The sequence below is a fragment of the Phoenix dactylifera genome, chromosome 6, assembly GCF_051530095.1.
Source record: "Phoenix dactylifera cultivar Ajwa chromosome 6, Ajwa_hap1_PhDact_Kaust_v1.1, whole genome shotgun sequence".
Taxonomy (NCBI): domain Eukaryota; kingdom Viridiplantae; phylum Streptophyta; class Magnoliopsida; order Arecales; family Arecaceae; genus Phoenix; species Phoenix dactylifera.
The window spans coordinates 23,354,750-23,376,766 of NC_143195.1; the positions used below are offsets into that span (position 1 = coordinate 23,354,750).

The following is a 22,017-nucleotide window of genomic DNA, read 5'->3' on the forward strand; positions in this document are numbered from 1 at the left end:
ATTTTCTGTGTGTTCGGTCGTTGATCCGGACTCATTGTTTTTTTTAAAGTGCGTGATACCCTTCAAGTGGTATCAGAGTTTTGGCAGATTCCCTTTCATAAGAGTGGGAGGACATGGGGTAACACATGAATAGAGAAGAAGGCCTTGTAAAAGGCCTTTAGAAAAAGTGCAAGAAGATAGTTGCATTGGTAGTGGCAGTACTTGTCCTTGAGTAACTTCAAGGAAAGTGATAAGAAGGACCATGAACTCTTTGAGTATTGTATTGATGACTCTATTACTAAGAGAGGTCCACAAGCAGTATAAAGAAGATATTAGGGAAGAAACTTGAGAAGCAGATGAGTTAATTGGTAGGGAATCTGAGTTACTTGATAGTGATGAGGTTAGAATCTTGTGTAGCTCTTCAAAAGGAGAAGCTTTAGAGCAATCTAGGGTTCCTGTTCAATGAGAAAACTAATTTTAGCAAGCCTATAGAGCTGAAGCTTAGCATTTTTTTTCGTTCATATATTTAGAAATGCACTGAGGCAATACTCTATATAGGAGGGTTTTGATTATGTTTACAAACACAATGAGAGGGACAGAGTCACCATAGTGTGCAAGAAGAGCTGCAGATGGAGGATTCATGCCTCTCCCCTCTAGAGAATAGAGATATATCAAATAAAGAAACATGAGCCTACTCATAAATATGGTAGGCATTTTGAGAACCATAATGTGAACTCCAGATGGCGATCTCAGAAATATATAGAGGATATCAAGTCTATTGCCAACTAGAGTGTGAAGAAAGAAGTCAAAGAAAACACTTCTAAAGCCCAAGCATATAGGATAAGAAAAAGGCACTTAAATCCATTCATGGGTCATGCGACGAGTAGTATGGGAAGCTCTGGGAGTACTATGACATCATCAAGAAGATAAACCAAGGTAGCACCATATTCATGGGAACCTTGCCTCGGGAAGGCGAGCATCCCATCTTTTAGAGATTGCGTGTTTGCATTGATGCATGCAGGAGGTGGTTCATACATGGATGTAGACCCATTATAGGCTTGGAGGGGTGCTACTTGAAGTGTGCCATGGGAGGCAGCTGCTGGCAGCTATGAAGTACTAACTTTGTTTGTTTGTTGTGTAATATTTTTTACAGGGGTTAGTGGAGGCCTTAAACTCCATCATGCCAAATGCTGATCACAAGTCTTGTGTGAGGCATTTACATGTGAACTTTAGAAAGCTATGAAAAGATAAAAACTTTAAAGATGCACTGTATGCGACAACAAGGACTTGCATTACCCCTGAGTTTCAAGTTAAAATGAAAGTTGTCGCTGATTTGGACTCAAAAGTTGCTGAATGGTTGCTTAGACAAGATTTATCTGTGGCGTAGACATGCATTCAGAACTAGACAACGGTGTGAGGCTTAATTGTACTCCTTAGCATATTGGCCTCACAAATCATATTGTACTAACTTTTATTAGTTTCTTGTGTAATTCTTTTATTGGTGGGTTATGATGTTGAACAACATATACTACAAGAAACTTGGACATTAGCGATGCTTTTTTTGGCTATTAGCGACGCTTAAAAGCGTCGGTAGAAACCATCCCGACGCTTTCCAAAGCGTCGGTAAAGCGTCGCCTATGCTACAGTAGAAAAAATATTTTCCGACGTTTTTAAAAGCGTCGCTAATTCCAATTTAGCGACGCTTTAAAGCGTCGCTCTTCCCCGACGCTTTAAAGCGTCGCGAATTTCCGACGCTTTAAAGCGTCGCGAATTCCCATTTGCAAAATAAAATTACCATTTGCGGTCTGCATCTTCTCCTCCATTCAGAAATACAAACAACCTTCCCGATCGGTACCTTCATTCCATCCGTGCAGAGTGGTTAGATTTGGCTATATAAACAATTTTTTTTTTCAAATCCGCCGATGTGGGACTAAAATAAGATGATTTTTTGGCTTCCGACGATGCTTTTAACGACGTTTTTAAGCGTCGTTATTTAACAACGCTAAAAAGCGTCGTTAAAAGTGTCGTCAATTATATATTAACTTCGACGACGCTTATAAGCGTCGTCATTAGCCGACGCTTTTAAAAAGCGTCGGCAAATGTTGACGGAAATTTTTTTTTTTTGTGTAGTATATGTGAATATTTCAATAGTTATATCATGGAAGCTAGGGTCAAACCTATTATAACTTTATTGAAGACTATAAAAAGGCTTCTTATGCAACGCTTCCAGGATAAGGGACAAGCTTTGCAGAGGTAAGGGGTCCAATATGTCCTAAAATCCAGAAGTAGAGCTAGTTAAGCTGCATGCCATGGATTGCCACGTTACATGGGGTGATGGGGGAAGTTTCGAGGTTGGTCATCTAGATGGCACTTTTGTAGTTTACTTAGAGAGGAGATTCTAAGGGTGTTGAAAGTATGATCTCACCAGAATCCCCTATTATCATGCAGCTAGAGCTATCATACTTTCAAGGAGATAGAGCATTTTGTAGGCCATTGATACTCCAGAGATATATTCTTCAAAGCCTATAAGCTAGTTATTAAACATGTGCCTGGTTTTCAGTTTTAGGAACCTCACACTAGTACCTGCACCCCCACGGAGGAGATCACCTGGTAGGCCAAAAAAGTGGAGAAGAAGCGAGAAGGATAATGTGTTGGATCTACATAAAATCAGAAGAAGTTGCTCCTCTCGTAGTGGGGACACAATGCTAGAACATGCAAAGATCCTATGAAAAATAGGCCTCCTAGAAAATAAGTGGCCGAAAAGGGAGAAAGTTCCTCGAGCTGAAAAGCCAAGGCAACTCATGGGTTAAAAAAAGGGTAAGGTCTAGAAAAAAAAAGGAGAGGGGATAGCTCGTCAAAAGGTAAGCAATGCTCCACCCTTTTAAGTGTTTGGTTTCTAAAAAATATGGACACAATTTGCAATTTCAGGTGGCACACTTTGAATAATAATCTAGCACATCAAATGAACTTGAGGTACATTGAAGCATATTTAATTGCATATTGTACCATGTTTACATAAAAAAACATATTGTGTCCGTTTACTTGCATATTGTGCCATTATTATTTACATATTTACTTGCTTGGACTTGTATTTCTTTATGATCAATGTGTATATATCTTGCATATTGTACCATGTTTACTTATGTTTGAGTTCTTGGGCTGCAGAAAATCCAAGTGTGCCACGTAGCAGCATATTGGAAGCACCCTAATGAGACAATTTGAGATTGTTAGCTGAGATATCCAAGATACACATGGAGGCGGAAACATTTTATAATAATAAGTCCATTACATAGAGCAGTAGCCGCATCTAGAATCAGTAGAGTAACAGGCAGCCCAAGCAGTACCAGTAGTAGCCCAAGCAGCACTAGAAATATAAACAACACTACAAGCAGCAGCAACATCAGCACCACCACCAGCAGTAGCAGCAACATTAGCACCAGCAGCAAAAGCAGCATCCTCAAGAAGTTAGACTTAATCCTCTCAAAGGCCTCATGGAGGATTTGGCACTCTTTTATACTATTTTGCTATCATTTTATATAGTTGAATGGCACTGTTTGTGACGCCAATTGATATCATTTGATACAATTTATGATACTTTTGGTATATGACACAATTGAATGTAATGGTGAATGTGACACTTTCATGTAATAGTGAATGAGAAATATGATTCTTTTATTTCAGTTATTTGTCAATGTGAGATTTTTTTATTTCAGTTGAATGTGATGGCACAGCTGAATCTTATATGTTTGTTTTAGTTGAATGGGACACTTTTTTTCAGCTAAATGTGACATTTTTAGCAGCTTCATTTGGTCTGTAGTCTGTAGAATATATAGGACTTAAGCATCAGTAGGTTGGGCTGATACTTCAGTATCAACTTATGTTTCAGCAGCTTGGTTTACAAAATGTTAAGTTTGTTTCATTTGTGCTACTGAAACTTAAATATCAGCAGCTTGAGTACTACTTTGGTTTTATTTCTGCTGAGTCCAAGATGTATTAATTATTTTTGATATGTAGCAGAATGTGATATTATCAGTAGTCCATTATATTTTACTTGTAGTACTTAAGTATCAGATGTATACCTTAAACTATTTGCTGATAAACTGAAGTTATTCTATAATCTGGTTCCGTAAACTGAAACTTGATTTCATGTCCTTAGGTATCAGCTTGAGTATCAACGGGTTAGCGCTCGTAAGAATCAGTTTTAGTGACTGAAATATGATTCTACTATATCAAAAGTATCATAAACATGAGAACCAAAGACATAGCTTGCACCAGATAGCAAGCATTTCAATTCACTGCATTTTTAAAATATTACAGACAGATCCCAAAAGTTACAACTATAATACTTAATCTCCAAAAATTTACTATGTATATATTTGTACCACAAAAACAACCTAGGTTCACTAGCAGTTGAAATGTGATTGCATAATGTTAGAAAATTTCTAATATGTCATTCTTGTCTTTAGACATAAGATATAAAAACATAGTTAATACAAAAAGCAAATATTCCCATTTGTTGCATTCTTAAAATATTACAAACAAACCACATAAATTTACAATAGTAACACTTGGACTCCAGAATTTTCAAAATGTTACACTTGGTCCCTCCCTATCCGACTTCCTAGTGGTTCACTTCAGTGCCCGCCATCTCCTATGACTATCCAAGAAGCAACTAGGCACTATGTCAAGCACTTTCTCCTCGATTTGTAGGTCTGGATCTCAACTCCAAATTCTTATTTTTGTGCATCAACTTACTGATTACCTCTCTGAAACATGGTGAGTGTTACCCCCAAAATCCGATCTGACGAAGTGTCAACGTCCGACTTAGAAGAGGCGAATAAGTTGACTGAAATGGTGAATTGTGAAAGGTTGAACCAAAGTAGAAAATCCGACATGCAAACAGAAAATAGAAACACCGAGGTTGCTGGAATTGATCCGGTAGGGGATCCTCCGATATCTAAGTTAGGCTGAGTTTTGGTAGAACAGTAGAGATCCTAGCGTAAGAGCGATGTAGAGTAGAGTGGAGAGCAGAATCAACATACCTAGAGGTCTCTCGAGTCCTATATATATAGAAGTGCAGGTATAGAGTTGTTACCATAAAAGAGCAAGCACGACGTAACCATCAGATGTGCAATAACTATTCAAACATGTAATAACTGCCCAAACCTATGTGAGGAGCTATAACCATCCCTCCATTTGTTTCACAAATGCAGGGGGTTGTAATCACCCTCCATAATAGGCTTTAACTACTTCTAATGTGGTTTGAATCAGGGATATGTGGCCCATTGTTACTGGTTGGCCGGTCTCATCGACTGGTCTAATCTACTACTCTGGTCGACAATGGTCAAAGGCCAATGAATCCTGGCAACATCAATGAGGATGGCGAATCATGCTATTGAAAAAAAAACTACATTCTCTTCTTGTCAGCATTAATATATTTAAGAGATTTGAAAGAGTTTTTGTTTGGAAAATTAGTTAAAATCAGTAAGTCTCTTACATCATACGTGGAGAACCCATAGAACCACCATTCAGGATTGGCTATGGTCCATGTAAGAGATTTGAAAGAGTTTTTGTTTGGAAAATTAGTTAAAATCAGTAAGTCCCTTACATCATACGTGGAGAACCCATAGAACCACCATTCAGGATTGGCTATGGTCCATGAGGTCTTCAATGGAGCCCTCAACCAATGACTATAGTAAACGAGAAGCATCTAACAAAAACTTTGGCCAAAGCTTTGGAAAGAGCTTTGGGCAGAGTTCATGCTTGAAGCTATGGATGATCTTTAGGTTTCTTTCTTCTCCCTCCACTCTCTCCTCTCTTCTCCCTTCGTTCTCTCCTCCTCTCTCTCTCTCTCTCTATTCACCGGACTCAACCGAACTAGGAAGCCCCTATTCAAAAGGAAAGAAAGACAGAGGAATGGTGATCGCCATGAGATTTCCTTCTGGTCCCATCATAAAGTAACTCCTCTTCTAATCTAGGAGAAAAGGGTATTAATGGAATTTTATTTCTAAACTTATCTGACCAGACAATCGTGTATTCATGAATTGTAATAGAGATAAATGGTTGGGCTACATTGCAACCAAATCTTAAGTTTTGGGGTCTTATTGAAAAAATTAGAAGTTTTAGGGCATAAGGACAAATTGTAAAAAGTTAAAGAGGTGTTGCTGTATTTTTTTTAAATTTTTCTAGTTCCATGTTTGAAAACTTGTAGTCGTCTAATTAAAAAATCTATAAAAAAATATTTAGATCTGTACAATATCTAGGGCTACAAATATACACGAGCATAACCTAAGACCATGGGGTCAGACTAGTTTTAGATCGGGCAAGGCATTTTGGCATTGGCCATGGGCTTGGTATGGGCCTCAAATTTTAGGCACTTATTTGTTTGGGCTTGATTTGGTTAGTGTAATAACCCAGATATTTTGGGCTCGTGAGCCGGCCTGGAGTGGCCAGGCCCAGGTCGATCATGACTAGCCAAGCCTTTGGGCTTGTGGGTCAGCCTGAATAGGCCAGGGCCAACTCGACCCAAGCTACCCAGTCAGCCAACTCGATCATGGGTCGGCGCGGAGTGTCCAAGCCCATGATTCCCCGATGTCTCACGATTTCATTGCCTTATTGCACCTGAAAATCTAATGATTGAAGGCGAATCGAACAAGTATTCTTTCCTATTTAAGGATTCCATCCTCCTCCTTTGAGAATCCATCAAAAATTAGGAGAGAAATCACCACAAAATTGAGCTCTCTTCTGGATCATTCTTCCGTGATTCGTCGTCGGAGAGCCGCCGAGACACATTGATGTACCTAGGTAAGGGTTCTTCATCTTTTTCTACTTCTTTTCCGCTGTCTGAGCCTTCGTTTCACCTTGTTATGAGCTGAAAATTGCTAGAAATTTTATCCAAAATAGGGGCCTTCATCCTCTCTAGTATATCATCGCTAGCCGCCAGTTGGCCAATGTTGCGGCCGCTGTCGAGTGGGGGGCGGGCCACCATGGCCGCCAACTCCTAGGACTTGCGAGAGGAAAGAGAGAAAGGGTCGGGCCGTCATGAAGAGAGGAGAGAGTGGATTTCTCTCTCTTCCTCCTCTCTTTCTCTCTCTTCTTCCCCTTCTCTCTTTCCCTCCCTATCCGACTTCCTAGTGGTCCACTTCAGTGCCCACCATCTCCTGTGACTATCCAAGAAGCAAGTAGGTACTATGTCAAGCACTTTCTCCTCAATTTGTAGGTCTGGATCTCATCTCCAAATTCCTATTTTTGTGCATCAACCTACTGATTACTTCTCTGAAACATGGTGAGTGTTACCCCCAAAATCCGATCTAACGAAGTGTCAAGGTCCGACTTAGAAGAGCCGAATAAGTTGACTGAAATGGTGAATGGTGGAAGGTCGAACCAAAGTAGAAAATCCGACATGCAAACAGAAAATAGAAACACCGAGGTTGCTGGAATTGATCCGGTAGGGGATCCTCCGATATCTAAGTTAGGCTGAGTTTTGGTAGAACAGTGGAGATCCTAGCGTAAGAGCGATGTAGAGTAGAGTGGAGAGCAGAATCAACATACCTAGAGGTCTCTCGAGTCTTATGTATATAGAAGTGCAGGTATAGAGTTGTTACCATAAAAGAGCAAGCACGACGTAACCATAAGACGTGCAATAACTGCTCAAACATGTAATAACTGCCCAAACCTATGTGAGGAGCTGTAACCATCCCTCCATTTGTCTCACAAATGCAGGGGGTTGTAATCACCCTCCGTAATAGGCTTTAACTACTTCTAATGTGGTTTGAATCAGGGATATGTGGCCCATTGTTACTGGTTGGCCGGTCTCGTCGACTGGTCTAATCTACTAATCTGGTCGATAATGGTCATAGGCCAACGAATCCCGGCCACATCAATGAGGATGGCGAATCATGCTATTGAAAAAAAAAACTACATTCTCTTCCTGTCAGCATTAATATATTTAAGATTTGAAAGAGTTTTTGTTTGGAAAATTAGTTAAAATCAGCAAGTCTCTTACCTCATACATGGAGAACCCATAGAACCACCATTCAGGATTGGCTATGGTCCATGAGGTCTTCAATGGAGCCCTCAACCAATGACTGTAGTAAACGAGAAGCATCTAACAGAAACTTTGGCCAAAGCTTTGGAAAGAGCTTTGGGCGGAGTTCATGCTTGGAGCTATGGATGATTTTCAGGTTTCTTTCTTCTCCCTCCACTCTCTCCTCTCTTCTCCCTTCGTTCTCTCCTCCTCTCTCTCTCTCTCTATTCACCGGACTCAACCGAACTAGGAAGCCCCTATTCAAAAGGAAAGAAAGATAGAGGAATGGTGATCGCCATGAGATTTCCTTCTGGTCCCATCATAAAGTAACTCCTCTTCTAATCTAGGAGAAAAGGGTATTAATGGAATTTTATTTCTAAACTTATCTGACCAGACAATCGTGTATTCATGAATTGTAATAGAGATAAATGGTTGGGCTACATTGCAACCAAATCTTAAGTTTTGGGGTCTTATTGAAAAAATTAGAAGTTTTAGGGCATAAGGACAAATTGTCAAAAGTTAAAGAGGTGTTGCTGTAATTTTTTTAAATTTTTCTAGTTCCATGTTTGAAAACTTGTAGTCGTCTAATTAAAAAATCTATAAAAAAATATTTAGATCTGTACAATATCTAGGGCTACAAATATACACGAGCATAACCTAAGACCATGGGGTCAGACTAGTTTTAGATCGGGCAAGGCATTTTGGCATTGGCCATGGGCTTGGTATGGGCCTCAAATTTTAGGCACTTATTTGTTTGGGCTTGATTTGGTTAGTGTAATAACCCAAATTTTTTGGGCTCGTGGGCCGGCTCGGAGTGGCCAGGCCCAGCCCGATCATGACTAGCCAAGCCTTTGGGCTTGTGGGTCAGCCCGAATAAGCCAGGGCCAACTCGACCCAAGCTACCCAGTCAGCCAACTCGATCATGGGTCGGCCCGGAGGGTCCAAGCCCATGATTCCCCGATGTCTCACGATTTTATTGCCTTATTGCACCTGAAAATCTAATGATTGAAGGCGAATCGAACAAGTATTCTTTCCTATTTAAGGATTCCATCCTCCTCCTTTGAGAATCCATCAAAAATTAGGTGAGAAATCACGACAAAATTGAGCTCTCTTCTGGATCCTTCTTCCTTAATTCATCGTCAGAGAGCCGCCAAGACACCTTGATGTACCTAGGTAAGGGTTCTTCATCTTTTTCTCCTTCTTTTCCGCCGTCTGAGCCTTCGTTCACCTTGTTTTGAGCTGAAAATTGCTAGAAATTTTTTCCAAAATAGGGGCCTTCATCCTCTCTAGTTTGTCATCGCTCTATGCCAGTTGGCCAATGTTGTGGCCGCTGTCGAGTGGGGGGCGGGCCACCATGGCCGCCAACCCCTAGGACTTGCGAGAGGGAAGAGAAAAAGGGTCGGGCCGTCATGAAGAGAGGAGAGAGTGGATTTCTCTCTCTTCCTCCTCTCTTTCTCTCTCTTCTTCCCCTTCTCTCTTTTCCTCCCTATCCGACTTTCTAGTGGTTCACTTCAGTGCCCACCATCTCCTATGACTATCCAAGAAGCAACTGCGCACCATGTCAAGCACTTTCTCCTCGATTTGTAGGTCTGGATCTCATCTCCAAATTCTTATTTTTGTGCATCAACTTACTGATTACTTCTCTGAAACATGGTGAGTGTTACCCCCAAAATCCGATCTGACGAATTGTCAAGGTCCGACTTAGAAGAGCCAAATAAGTTGACTGAAATGGTGAATGGTGGAAGGTCGAACCAAAGTAGAAAATCCGACATGCAAACAGAAAATAAAAACACCGAGGTTGCTGGAATTGATCCGGTAGGGGATCCTCCGATATCTAAGTTAGACTGAGTTTTGGTAGAACAGTGGAGATCCTAGCGTAAGAGCGATGTAGAGTGGGGTGGAGAGAAGAATCAACATACCTAGAGGCCTCTCGAGTCCTATGTATATAGAGTGCAGGTATAGAGTTGTTACCATAAAAGAGCAAGCATGACATAACCATCAGACGTGCAATAACTGCTCAAACATGTAATAACTGCCCAAACCTATGTGAGGAGCTGTAACCATCCCTCCATTTGTCTCATAAATGCAGGGGGTTGTAATCACCCTTCGTAATAGGCTTTAACTACTTCTAATGTGGTTTGAATCAGGGATACGTGGCCCATTGTTACTGGTTGGTCTGTCTCGTCGACTGGTCTAATCTACTGGTCTGGTCGATAATGGTCATAGGCCAACAAATCCCGGCCACATCAATGAGGATGGCGAATCATGCTATTGAAAAAAAAACCAACAATCTTTTCTTGTCAGCATTAATATATTTAAGAGATTTGAAAGAGTTTTTGTTAGAAAAATTAGTTAAAATCAGCAAGTCTCTTACCTCATACGTGGAGAACCCATAGAACCACCATTCAGTATTGGCTATGGTCCATGAGGTCTTCAATGGAGCTCTCAACCAATGACTGTAGTAAACGAGAAGCATCTAACAGAAACTTTGGCCAAAGCTTTGGAAAGAGCTTTAGGCGGAGTTCATGCTTGAAGCAATGGATGATTTTCAAGTTTCTTTCTTCTCCCTCCACTCTCTCCTCTCTTCTCCCTTCATTCTCTCCTCCTCTCTCTCTCTTTATTCACCAGACTCAACTGATAAGTGCTAAATAATGCATAAATTAATATCTTATTCATAGCACTTATCATTATTTTAATTTACATATTTTGTAAATTCAACTAAAAAATGTATTACCTTCACCAGTGCATTTTAATGAATTATCAAAGGTAATTCAAGTTTGATTTGATTATTTATTGATTAAGTTTAATGCATGCAGGTCAAGTCAAGCTCAATTAGGTAAAGCCTAAACGGACACTACATCATTTCACAATTTTATATTTTCAGAGTCGACTCCAATAACTCGTTTCCAAAACCCAGTGCTTCCCATTAATTCCTGACTCTTCATACGTTCACCTAAATTTCTCCTCACTCATTCCAACTCTTTTTCCACATGATCCTATTTTAATAAAATCCCTTCAATTATTTGTTTCGCATATCTCAAAGTATATCATCTAGTTGCACGGATCCCAAAGCTTCAACCAATCCGAGTCCCTTTCTAGAGCCTGTTCAAAGAACAAAGCCGTATCACTCTCCCGAACCAAATCCAACACTCGGCCAGCTATTCTATCAGAGTAGAGCTCCATCGTCCAAGCCAATCGATCCCTCCGAGTACAACACGGATTCGTAAACCATCCTCGTTTAACCCTGTTGGTGGAAAAATGGACCACCCCACAAATGCAATTATAGCACCCAAATCCGTCCGCTCTCGAGCTCATCCAAGTGATCGGGCTCTTCCGCTCTCGAGCTCACAGTGATCGGGCTCTTCCGCTCTCGAGCTCAAAGTGATCGGGCTCTTCCGCCCTCGAGCTCATCAAGTGATCGGGCTCTTCCGCCCTCGAGCTCATCCAAGTGCTCGGGCTCTTCTGCTCTCGAGCTCATCTAAGTGATCGAGCTCATAGGCCGAGCCGAGCACAGCAGGCCGAGCACAGAAGGCTGCCGAGCACAGAAGGCTGCCGAGCACAGAAGGCCGAGACCAGAGAGCCGAGACCAGAGAGCCGAGACCAGAAGGCCGAGACCAGAAGGCCGAGACCAGAGAGCGCCGACCAGAAAGGCAACCCCGCCGAGCCCATGCCTTAGCCAAATATCCAATCTCCGCCTAACCCTCCAAAGGATCTGACAACTAAATACATGACTCCACTTCAATCTGCCACCATCTCCAAGCCATCAAGGCATAAGATCTCTGCAGGTATTCGGCACGACCTGCCATTAATGCATGAGACTCCCTCAAGTCTCCGATGCACCCAGTCATTTAATGAGCACGGCCCAAGACGATCTCCGGATCACTGAACCATCAGAGCGTATGGCTCTCCCTGACCGCCGGTTCATTCGGTAATAAATGCACTTACCATCCACGGACCCCAGGCCCACCACAGCCGGCGGTTCAACCACTCCAACAGGTCCGATCGACCGTGACAACTCCCTGATTCCGGTCCGATTCGGTCCCGTTCTCCACTACGCCATTAATGGGCCAAATCGTGCCCAATTATTACAAAAGAGGACAAACCTCCTGTCACCTCCCAGGTAACAAAAATCCTTCTATAAAAGGAAACCTGGGGGGAAAAGGAGGGGGACCCCGGACAGAACCCTCCTAGACCGGGGAAAAAAAAAGAAGAAAACAACACAGACACAATTAAACACAAGATTCTGTCTTGTCCACATACTCTCTCCCCTGCTCTCTCCACATACTTGCCCCCTCTGACTTAGGCATCGGAGGGCCGGCGCCGGGGAGCCCGGCCACCGGCTTTTTTGCAGGACAGGACAGGACTGGACGCACCACCCCTCTTCGGACGCTCCCACGCCCCCCGGCGGAGGACGCAGCCAGCCGGCGCACCACCGTCCGCCCCCTGCAGCAGCGGAGCTCCTCCTTCCCCGGCTTCACGGTGGCCCCCGGGTCCAATTTCCAGCAACAGTTGGCGCTAGAGGAAGGGCCCGAGTTCGCTACCATGAAGCTAAGAAGCAAAGGGGCTTCCAACGCCTCTCGGCGTCCTCCACCAAGCCCAGAAAGTTCCGTTCGGAACTCACCACCCCCGGTTGAGCCAGCACCTCAAGTTCAACCGGAACAATTTGATGCCCTGGTGCAGCAAGTGCAGGCGTTGGCTACCGCCGTCCAAAGTTTGCAACCCAGGGGCATCCCAGCAGCACCGCCTCCCCCGGCTCCAGTTCAACCGGAGCCCCCTACAAGCAGGCTTCCTTTTCGAGGTCAGGACTCTCAAGTCCAGGCCTCCCTCTGGAGAGAGCACCCAGTCAGAGATCACGGAGGCTGGCCACAGCCTTCAGAAGCCGAGTCGGTTCCAGGGCAACCTGCACCCAGAGGAACCGCTGTAGCGATCCTCCAGAATGATGAACTCGACAAGAAGGTCGAAAAGCTGGAGCGCCAAATCCAGGCACTCCACGGGAGAAAATCGGGACGTAACGGCGACTTCGAGTTCAATACGAAGTCGCCCTTCTCCCAGGAGATTGAAGATGAACCGGTTCCCCTCCGGTTCAAGATGCCCCAGGTGGAGCCTTACAACGGCAAGGCAGATCCCTTTGACCACCTGGAGAGTTACCGGGTCTTAATGGCCCTACAAGGAGCCTCGGAAGCCATGATGTGCAAGGCTTTCCCGGCGACACTCCGAGGACCAGCCCGGCTTTGGTTTACCGGGCTGAAGCCGAGTACTGTCTCTTCCTTTGAGCAGCTCGGCAGACAATTTGCTGGCAACTTTGCCGCCAGCCAGCCCCAGCGGCGGACATCTGACTCCCTCCTTGACATCAAACAAGAGGAGGGAGAGTCCTTCAAGGAGTACTTGGATCGGTTTACTGCCGCAACATGGGAAGTCCGGGAGTTGGACCAATCAATCGCCATGTCGGCACTAAAGACTGGAGCCCGGTCTTACAGGTTCCTCTTCTCTATCGAGAAGAACTTCCCTGCGGACCTCACCGAAATGTTGGCCCGAGCTCGCAAGTACGCCAAGGCTGAGGAAGCCATGGCCTCTCGGCGGGAGGAAGCCGAACAACCTGCCAAGATGCAGAAGAAGCACCAGGAGCACTCCCAACCAAGTAGCAGATTCCCCTGGCATGATAAAGAGCCTCCTTGGCCCAAGAGCCTAGCTCGCCCGGGGTCTCCCCTCCAAAAATTTCAGACGTACACTCCTCTCACATCCACCCGAGCAGAAATTCTCATGGAGATTGAGGGTCGGGGCTACCTCCGACCTCCATTGAGAATGCGTCCGACAGAGTCGCGGAAGCACTCGAAAAAGTACTGCCGCTTCCACCGAGATCGCGGCCATGATACGGAGGATTGCTACGAGCTTCGTGATGAGATCGAGGCACTTGTCCGCCGAGGTCGGTTGAGTTATTTTGTCCGTGATCATGCCTACAGGAGAGAGCCCGAGGAACAAAATCCAGTGCCGCATAAGGAGCAGAATGACAACTGACCTCTCACGGGCATCATCAATACCATCAGAGGGCGGGCAACTAGAGGCACCAGAAGCTCCGAGCTCGGAAAAAAGTGCTTCCTCAAAGCATCCGTGCACTGTGAAAGTCACATCTCCTTTTCTGATGAAGACCAAAAGGGTGTTGAGCCCTCTTTATGACGACGCTGTAGCTATTTCCCTCATCATTGCAAGGCTTTAAAAAAGGATTTTAGTACATAATGAAAGCTCGGCTGATGCCTTATTTTGTATGCCTTCCAAAGGATGAGCGCTCCTCTGGCTAGATTCATAGGAGATTCTACCCCAAGAAAGTACTATGAAGCTAAATCCTTTCATGGTCCAGAAGGCTGCCGAGCTCAGAAGAATGCCGAGCTCAGAAGGCCGAGCTCCGAAGGCCGCCGAGCTCAGAAGGCCGAGCACCGAAGGCCGCCGAGCTCAGAAGGCTGCCAAGCTCCAAAGCCCGAGCTCAGAAGCCCGAATGCAGAACACCTCCCAGAAAATTGAGCCAAAGAAGGCCGGTGCTGAGCCAAGTCCTGAGGGACTTCGAAGTTCGGAAGCCATCAAAATATCTCCAAAAGGTACAGGACGCCACTTTGGCTTCAAATAATTTCAATATTTTATCTATTTCCAGGTCGGAGAATCCAAAAAACGACCAACGTCGCCCCGAATAGGGTGCACGATCACCGACGGACGAAGTCCGTCTCCTGTATGCGTCTCCAATGATGCTCTGGCTAAGCTCGGAATGCCAACTTCGACGCCATTCGACGACACTTCGACGCCATTCGACAACACTTCGACGACATTCGACGACACTTCGACGCCATTCGACGACACTTCGACGCCATTCGACGACATTTCGACGCCATTCGACGACATTTCGACGCCATTCGACGACATTCAACGCCATTCGACGCCTTTCAACGCCATTCGACGCCTCCTACGACAACACGCCCCGATCTGAGTGGGGGCACCCTGCTGAGTTGACCACAAGCCAAAGAAGGCCGCTGAGTCGACCTAAAGCACTTTAACTCTAACTGCATGAAAGGTACATCCTGCTTGGCACGCACATCTCCATATATATTTGGCTATATTACAGGATGATCGACGACTGGACTACTTCCTTCGTCCGAGCCAAAAGGCAGCTCGAACTCGGAAGTCGGGGGGTAGTGTTGGTGGAAAAATGGACCACCCCACAAATGCAATTATAGCACCCAAATCCGTCCGCTCTCGAGCTCATCCAAGTGATCGGGCTCTTCCGCTCTCGAGCTCAAAGTGATCGGGCTCTTCCGCTCTCGAGCTCAAAGTGATCGGGCTCTTCCGCCCTCGAGCTCATCAAGTGATCGGGCTCTTCCGCCCTCGAGCTCATCCAAGTGCTCGGGCTCTTCTGCTCTCGAGCTCATCTAAGTGATCGAGCTCATAGGCCGAGCCGAGCACAGCAGGCCGAGCACAGAAGGCTGCCGAGCACAGAAGGCCGAGACCAGAGAGCCGAGACCAGAGAGCCGAGACCAGAAGGCCGAGACCAGAAGGCCGAGACCAGAGAGCGCCGACCAGAAAGGCAACCCCGCCGAGCCCATGCCTTAGCCAAATATCCAATCTCCGCCTAACCCTCCAAAGGATCTGACAACTAAATACATGACTCCACTTCAATCTGCCACCATCTCCAAGCCATCAAGGCATAAGATCTCTGCAGGTATTCGGCACGACCTGCCATTAATGCATGAGACTCCCTCAAGTCTCCGATGCACCCAGTCATTTAATGAGCACGGCCCAAGACGATCTCCGGATCACTGAACCATCAGAGCGTATGGCTCTCCCTGACCGCCGGTTCATTCGGTAATAAATGCACTTACCATCCACGGACCCCAGGCCCACCACAGCCGGCGGTTCAACCACTCCAACAGGTCCGATCGACCGTGACAACTCCCTGATTCCGGTCCGATTCGGTCCCGTTCTCCACTACGCCATTAATGGGCCAAATCGTGCCCAATTATTACAAAAGATGACAAACCTCCTGTCACCTCCCAGGTAACAAAAATCCTTCTATAAAAGGAAACCTGGGGGGAAAAGGAGGGGGACCCCGGACAGAACCCTCCTAGACCGGAGAAAAAAAAAGAAGAAAACAACACAGACACAATTAAACACAAGATTCTGTCTTCTCCACATACTCTCTCCCCTGCTCTCTCCACATACTTGCCCCCTCTGACTTAGGCATCGGAGGGCCGGCGCCGGAGAGCCCGGCCACCGGCTTTTTTGCAGGACAGGACAGGACTGGACGCACCACCCCTCTTCGGACGCTCCCACGCCCCCCGGCGGAGGACGCAGCCAGCCGGCGCACCACCGTCCGCCCCCTGCAGCAGCGGAGCTCCTCCTTCCCCGGCTTCACGGTGGCCCCCGGGTCCAATTTCCAGCAACAAACCCCATCCGAACAACTCCTTCATCCAACCGGGATCAACTCCAATTTTCTCCCGAGTTAATCACATCCTAAAAGGCATCATTCCAAGCTGATTAACATCTCCTCCCAGCATTTCGCACATTCCACATGGCCGTCCGTTTCTCCCGTGCATCTCCACGTTGGCTCTTTATCCTTATCCCACGGCTATCCAGGATTCAACGTTATCACGGATCAGAGCCATAACCCCTTTGAGATCACTTCATATCCAGCTCCCAGCCGAATCCATCAGCCTTCATCCCATCCGCGTTCAAAGCCTCTACTCATCTCACGATTCCATCCCAGCTTATCCCAACTGGATTCCCAACTCTCATCCTCATCTGGATTATCTCCCAGCCGAGATCCTCTCAATCCAACGCCCGAGCTGCCGAATCCCATGGATCACCTCCCTTGTTTTAGTTTCAAAACAGAGCCAATCTCCCATGGCATAGCTTCCGATCCATCTTCCCAGATTTCACGGAAATAGAACAGAGCAAGGGAGCTTGATCTCTAGCATTTACGGGATAAACTCGCATCCAGCCCATCATTTCCTTCTCCGAACTCTCAGCATCCTCATCCTCTTCCTATCGGCATCTTCAACTGTGAACAATCCCCTGCTCCTAGCTCATCTTATCTTCATCCTCTTGCGATTCACCATCCCCTGTTTCCAGCCAGTAAGCATCCCGAATCATCTGCGATTTGGCTTCATCTTCCCGAGATTTCATGGCATCCAAACATCTTCAAACCAGAGTCTAGATCTTATCTTCCGGCTAAACTTCATCCCAAACATCCGCCAGCCGTCCCGTCTTCCTCCCAGCCAAATCAAGCCAACCCGCAATGGATTCCTTCCACGTCACGTCCACAGACCAAGCTTCCCTGTTTCAGAACCGTTCCCAGCCGCTTATACAACTCATTCTTATCCCTTTTCTTCCGCGATTCAACCTTATCCTTTTCTCTGAATCTTCCGGCTTCATCCGCTGTTCCGTGTCCCAGCCGTTCCACGTGAAGAAGCGTCGGTTAATTCCACTGCATCCACAACGTTCCAAGCTCCTGAGTTGATCCTTATCCATGGATTCATCCCAGCATCTCTTGCATCTTGCTCCACATCCTCGCCATCCCCTGCAACCGAAGATCAAGCAACACAACTTCCGGATCAACTACCAGCCGCATCTCCTCCACGTTGAAGAAATCTCAGCTCATCTTCCCAACAGCAGATCAGCTCAATCAACCTTATCCTCCAACCCAGGTGAAGGCTATAAAAGGGAATCAATGCGTGAAGATGAAGGCAAGCTTGGGGGGTCCGGTTCCAGGATCTCTTCGGAGGAGGGGAGTTCCACACAAAAGAAAAAAATACGGGAAATTACTTTCCCGTCCCTCAAAAGACCCCGCTGGAACAAGAGGTCCCGGTTGACCCAAAAACAAACTTCCGGTCCACCGCTTCATGGATCTTTAATTCCCGGTCCCTAAGTTACTGTTTGCTTTAAAATATAGTACCCAAAGTGCCCCCAGGCTACTTAAGTACCCCCCAGGCTACCGGAAGCGGGAAAAAAATAGGTATCGTGTTCTGTTTTGGAACCGGAAACACTCTGTTTTTGTGTACCGAAGATGCTCCGAAGTAAAAATCCGACTTGCAGCCCTTAAGCGTGGATGCCCCTGGTGATCCCACGGAAGGTGTTTACCGAAGATGGCTTTCGAGGAAGATTTTGAGACGGGAAAAAGGTGTAAAAATAGGCCGCAACAGGGTATGCGTTATGTCTCCGTTCTTCTCTGTTTTGTCTTTGCCAATGGAGATTGTTTGGTCTGGGAAGAGACAAGCACCCATTAGGATGGATGCTAGATGGATAGGGAGAGAGCATGTCGAGCCTTTGTGTTGACCTAAAAACGTTGAGACTACATCTTACTCTTTACCGGTTCCCTGTTTGAGAGAACGCTAATAGTCCCTCTTTCTCTGTGTAGTGAGACTCTGCTCCACTATATTCCTAAGTCTGTTTGCAATTCGGAATTATCTGTTCATTGCCTCCTCTTTTTTCCATTGTCATGGCTTCGGAAGACACTGGTAGCTCTGTTTTTATGGCCATTTGTTCTTATGGTAGTGAAGCTGTGATTATTTCCATCTCAAAAGACACAATTCTTGATCAAATTTTTAAGGAAATAGTTGAAAGATGGAGACATTTATCTTCTACAATGATAGAAGTTAAGTTTTATATTCCAAACAAGTCTAAAATGCTTGTTACGCTCATGAGCGATAAGGATGTTCGTAACATGCATGAAATACACGTCAACTTAAATGCCAAGGTGATCGAGATGGTTGTTACTCATTCTCCAACCTTGATCGAAGGTGCTGCTGTGGTAATTGAGAGGTATTCCCTTTTTTAAATATTGTTTTGTGCAACGGATTTTAGTAAGTTTGCTAAAATAATGTTTATCCTATTGTATGAACAGTGGCTCATCGCATTGTGCTGAAATCAGTTCGAGAGGGAAAAATTTTTCGAAGGGTAGCTCAAGTAATTTTGGTCAAGTTGTTGAAGAAACAAGAGCCGCAATTGAAGAGGAAGCAAGTAAAAAAAAATCGTTGGATGATTGGAAAAATAGTATAGAGGGTGTTGGTCAGGAGTTCATGAATGTGGAAACTCTACGTGACACCATTCGCAACTATTGCATTGCAATTTGCAGGGATTTTGTCTTCGTGAAGAACGATCGTGATCGAGTTACTGTAGAATGTGTTTATGAAGGTTGCGAATGGCGTATTCATGCTTCTCGCCTTGGGAATGGTGAAAAGTTTGCAATTAAAAAAATGCACTGTAACCACACATGTGGAGGAGGATTGCAAGTGCGGTCTCATCCAAAGGCTTCAAAACGTTGGGTTTCCAAAATTGTTAAAGATCAACTTCAAGATATGCCGTTATATAAGCCGAGTGATATTGTAAAGGATATTCGACGACAATATGGTGTTGAATTGCCGTATCATCAAGCTTGGCGTGGTAAGGAGGTGGCCATGATGGATCTTTATGGTAACAGCCGGCTATCTTATGAACGGATTCGCTGGTATTGCGATGCCATTCGTCAGACCAACCCCGGCAGCATTGCAGAGTACGAAATAATTGATGGTCGATTCAGACGTCTATTCATTTGTTTTCATGCTTCACTAATGGGTTTCATAAAAGGATGTCGTCCTCTGATTTTTATGGATGGCACATTTATAAAGCATAAGGATGGAGGTGTATTGCTTGGAGCCACTTCCAAAGATGGAAATGATGATATGTTTCCTATAGCTTATGGTGTTGTAGATATAGAATGTGATGAAAATTGGGAATGGTTTTGCCGGTTTCTGAAAGAAGCTATTCATAGTTGTACTGAGTATAGTGGTCAACAGTTCACATTTATGACGGATAGACATCAGGGCATTATTAAATCCGTGCCTAAGTACTTTCCTGATTCTTACCACTCATATTGTATACGTCATGTGAAAGAAAACTTCAAGAATCAGGTTTGCATCGTCATATTATGAATAATTTAAACTACAAAGTATCTAAGTAATGTAGCATGTGGTATATTTGATTTTAATTATCAATGCAGGTCCTTGTCCATTATCGTGCAGCTGAGAGAAAGAGGCTCATTGATTTACTAAATGCTGCTGCCTATACACCAAGGCTTACTGTATTCCGAAAGCTAATTGCAAAGCTTACATCAGAAGCCCCTGGTGCTACCACCTTTCTCCTACATGCAAAGCCGGAGCATTGGGCGAATGCTGTATTTCCAGGTCCACGCTGGGGCATCATGACATCGAATGTGGCAGAGTCTTTTAATAGTTGGGTCCTGGAGGCTCGTCATCTCTCTGTGCCTCAGATGGTTGACCATATAAGGATCCAAATAATGCAGATGATGCATCAACGGCGTAATCGAGGATATAGCATTCAATCTCAACTTTGTCCTGATGCGGAGAAAGTGTTGCAAAAAAATGCGGAAGATGGTCGGAGATTAGCTGTATTTACGTCCAACATAATGATATATGATGTAAAGGATACCAACTACTCATGCAAAGTTGACCTGCATATGTGTAGCTGCTCTTGTGGCGAGTGGCGAATCTTCCGCATGCCATGTAAGCATGCTTGTGCATGCATCGAGAAGGACGGCAGATCACTATACCAATTCACCGACAATTGCTTCCAAGCTGAATTGTATAGAGTAACATATGCCGAAGCAATCAGTCCAATTCCTGACATGGAGAAACCCCAAAGTGCCTCTGAAGAGATCCACATTCTACCCCCTATAAGAAAGACACGTCCTGGCAGGCCTAAAAAGAAGAGAAGACCTTCGCAAGTGGAGTCAGTACGTGAAATGAGATGTGGACGATGCGGGAAGGTTGGGCACAATAGAAGGACTTGTAATGAGGTCATCAAGTAAAGAATATGGACATTATGAAGAATGTATCGAGATACCTGCAATGTATTTTCATGTTAGTCACAGCATATTAAGAACAAAACTCTTGTATTGATGTTAATGAAGTGCAAACTGAATTGTATATGTTGATTTTTTGTTAGATTTTAATTCAGTTACTTCAAACCGGAATGCAGTTAAAAAATTGTTACAAACATGTAATGATACACAGTTAATCAACGGTTGGCATAGCATTCGACGTCAGCTCTGACAATTACAATAGTTGAATATGGCGTGGAAAAATTTATATTGACACCTAAAATCCCGTTTCCCGGCTTCCCTTCGACTTTGCCTAATCTGAGACTCTTAACGAGTCGACTCCGAAAATATTGGAGTCGACTCGATCTGTCCCGCTATCGACTCGGTAGGAAAAGAGGTCGACTCTTAGGCTTGGCTGAGCTAAGGTCCACTCTCTGTCTTTGTTCTGTCCCCAAAAACAGCCAGAGCCTAAGTGTCGACCTCAGGCAGACTGGAGTCGACCTCTGAACATAAGGGAGTCGACCCTTAAGAGTGCCTGGTGTGCTGGGGTCGACTCCAGTGAATGGCGAGTCGACCCCTTAAGTGGCACAGAGGCAAGACAGAGAGCACCCAAAGTTAGCCAGAGCCTAAGTGTCGACCTCAGGCAGACTGGAGTCGACCTCTGGACATAAGGGAGTCGACCCTTAAGAGTGCCTGGTGTGCTGGGGTCGACTCCAGTCTAAGGGAGTCGACTCCAGTGAATGGCGAGTCGACCCCTTAAGTGGCACAGAGCCAACACAGAGAGTGGCTGGTGTGCCAGAGTCGACCTCCGGACATTCAGGTTTGCATCCCTTAAGAGTGGCTGGTGAGTTAGCTTGACTCGTCGCGAACAAATGTCGACCTCTGAATTTAGGATGCTGTGCCAGACTCGACTCGTGGTGTGCCAGTGTCGACCTCTGAATTTAGGATTCAACCACATGAATGTTAGGCGACAGTTTCTCAAACTCCGACACGCTTTATGAAACCACCAAAGTTGCTGCATATCATTGTTACTATTATGCAGGATGATATTGTTACGATAAACTCGTACTGTATAAATCAATTTTTAGGTGGCTCAGTTTAATAAGTCACCGTAGACTTTTCGTTTAAGCGATGAGCATGACAGGGAGTTGGAAAA

General features: G+C 45.1%; 2 protein-coding genes across 2 annotated transcripts; both read left to right on the forward strand.

Annotated features, from left to right (window-relative positions):
• Positions 1 to 18,342: 18,342 nt before the first annotated feature.
• On the forward strand, positions 18,343 to 20,083 carry LOC149753360 (uncharacterized). Its single transcript, XM_089923903.1, has 2 exons — positions 18,343 to 18,805; positions 18,888 to 20,083. The coding sequence occupies exons 1-2, from the start codon at positions 18,483 to 18,485 to the stop codon at positions 19,951 to 19,953; spliced, it is 1,389 nt and encodes a 462-aa protein (XP_089780029.1). The 5' UTR covers positions 18,343 to 18,482; the 3' UTR covers positions 19,954 to 20,083.
• On the forward strand, positions 20,016 to 20,849 carry LOC149753361 (uncharacterized). The gene has a single exon (XM_089923731.1). The coding sequence runs from the start codon at positions 20,016 to 20,018 to the stop codon at positions 20,847 to 20,849; it is 834 nt and encodes a 277-aa protein (XP_089779857.1).
• The last annotated feature ends 1,168 nt before the right edge of the window (positions 20,850 to 22,017 follow it).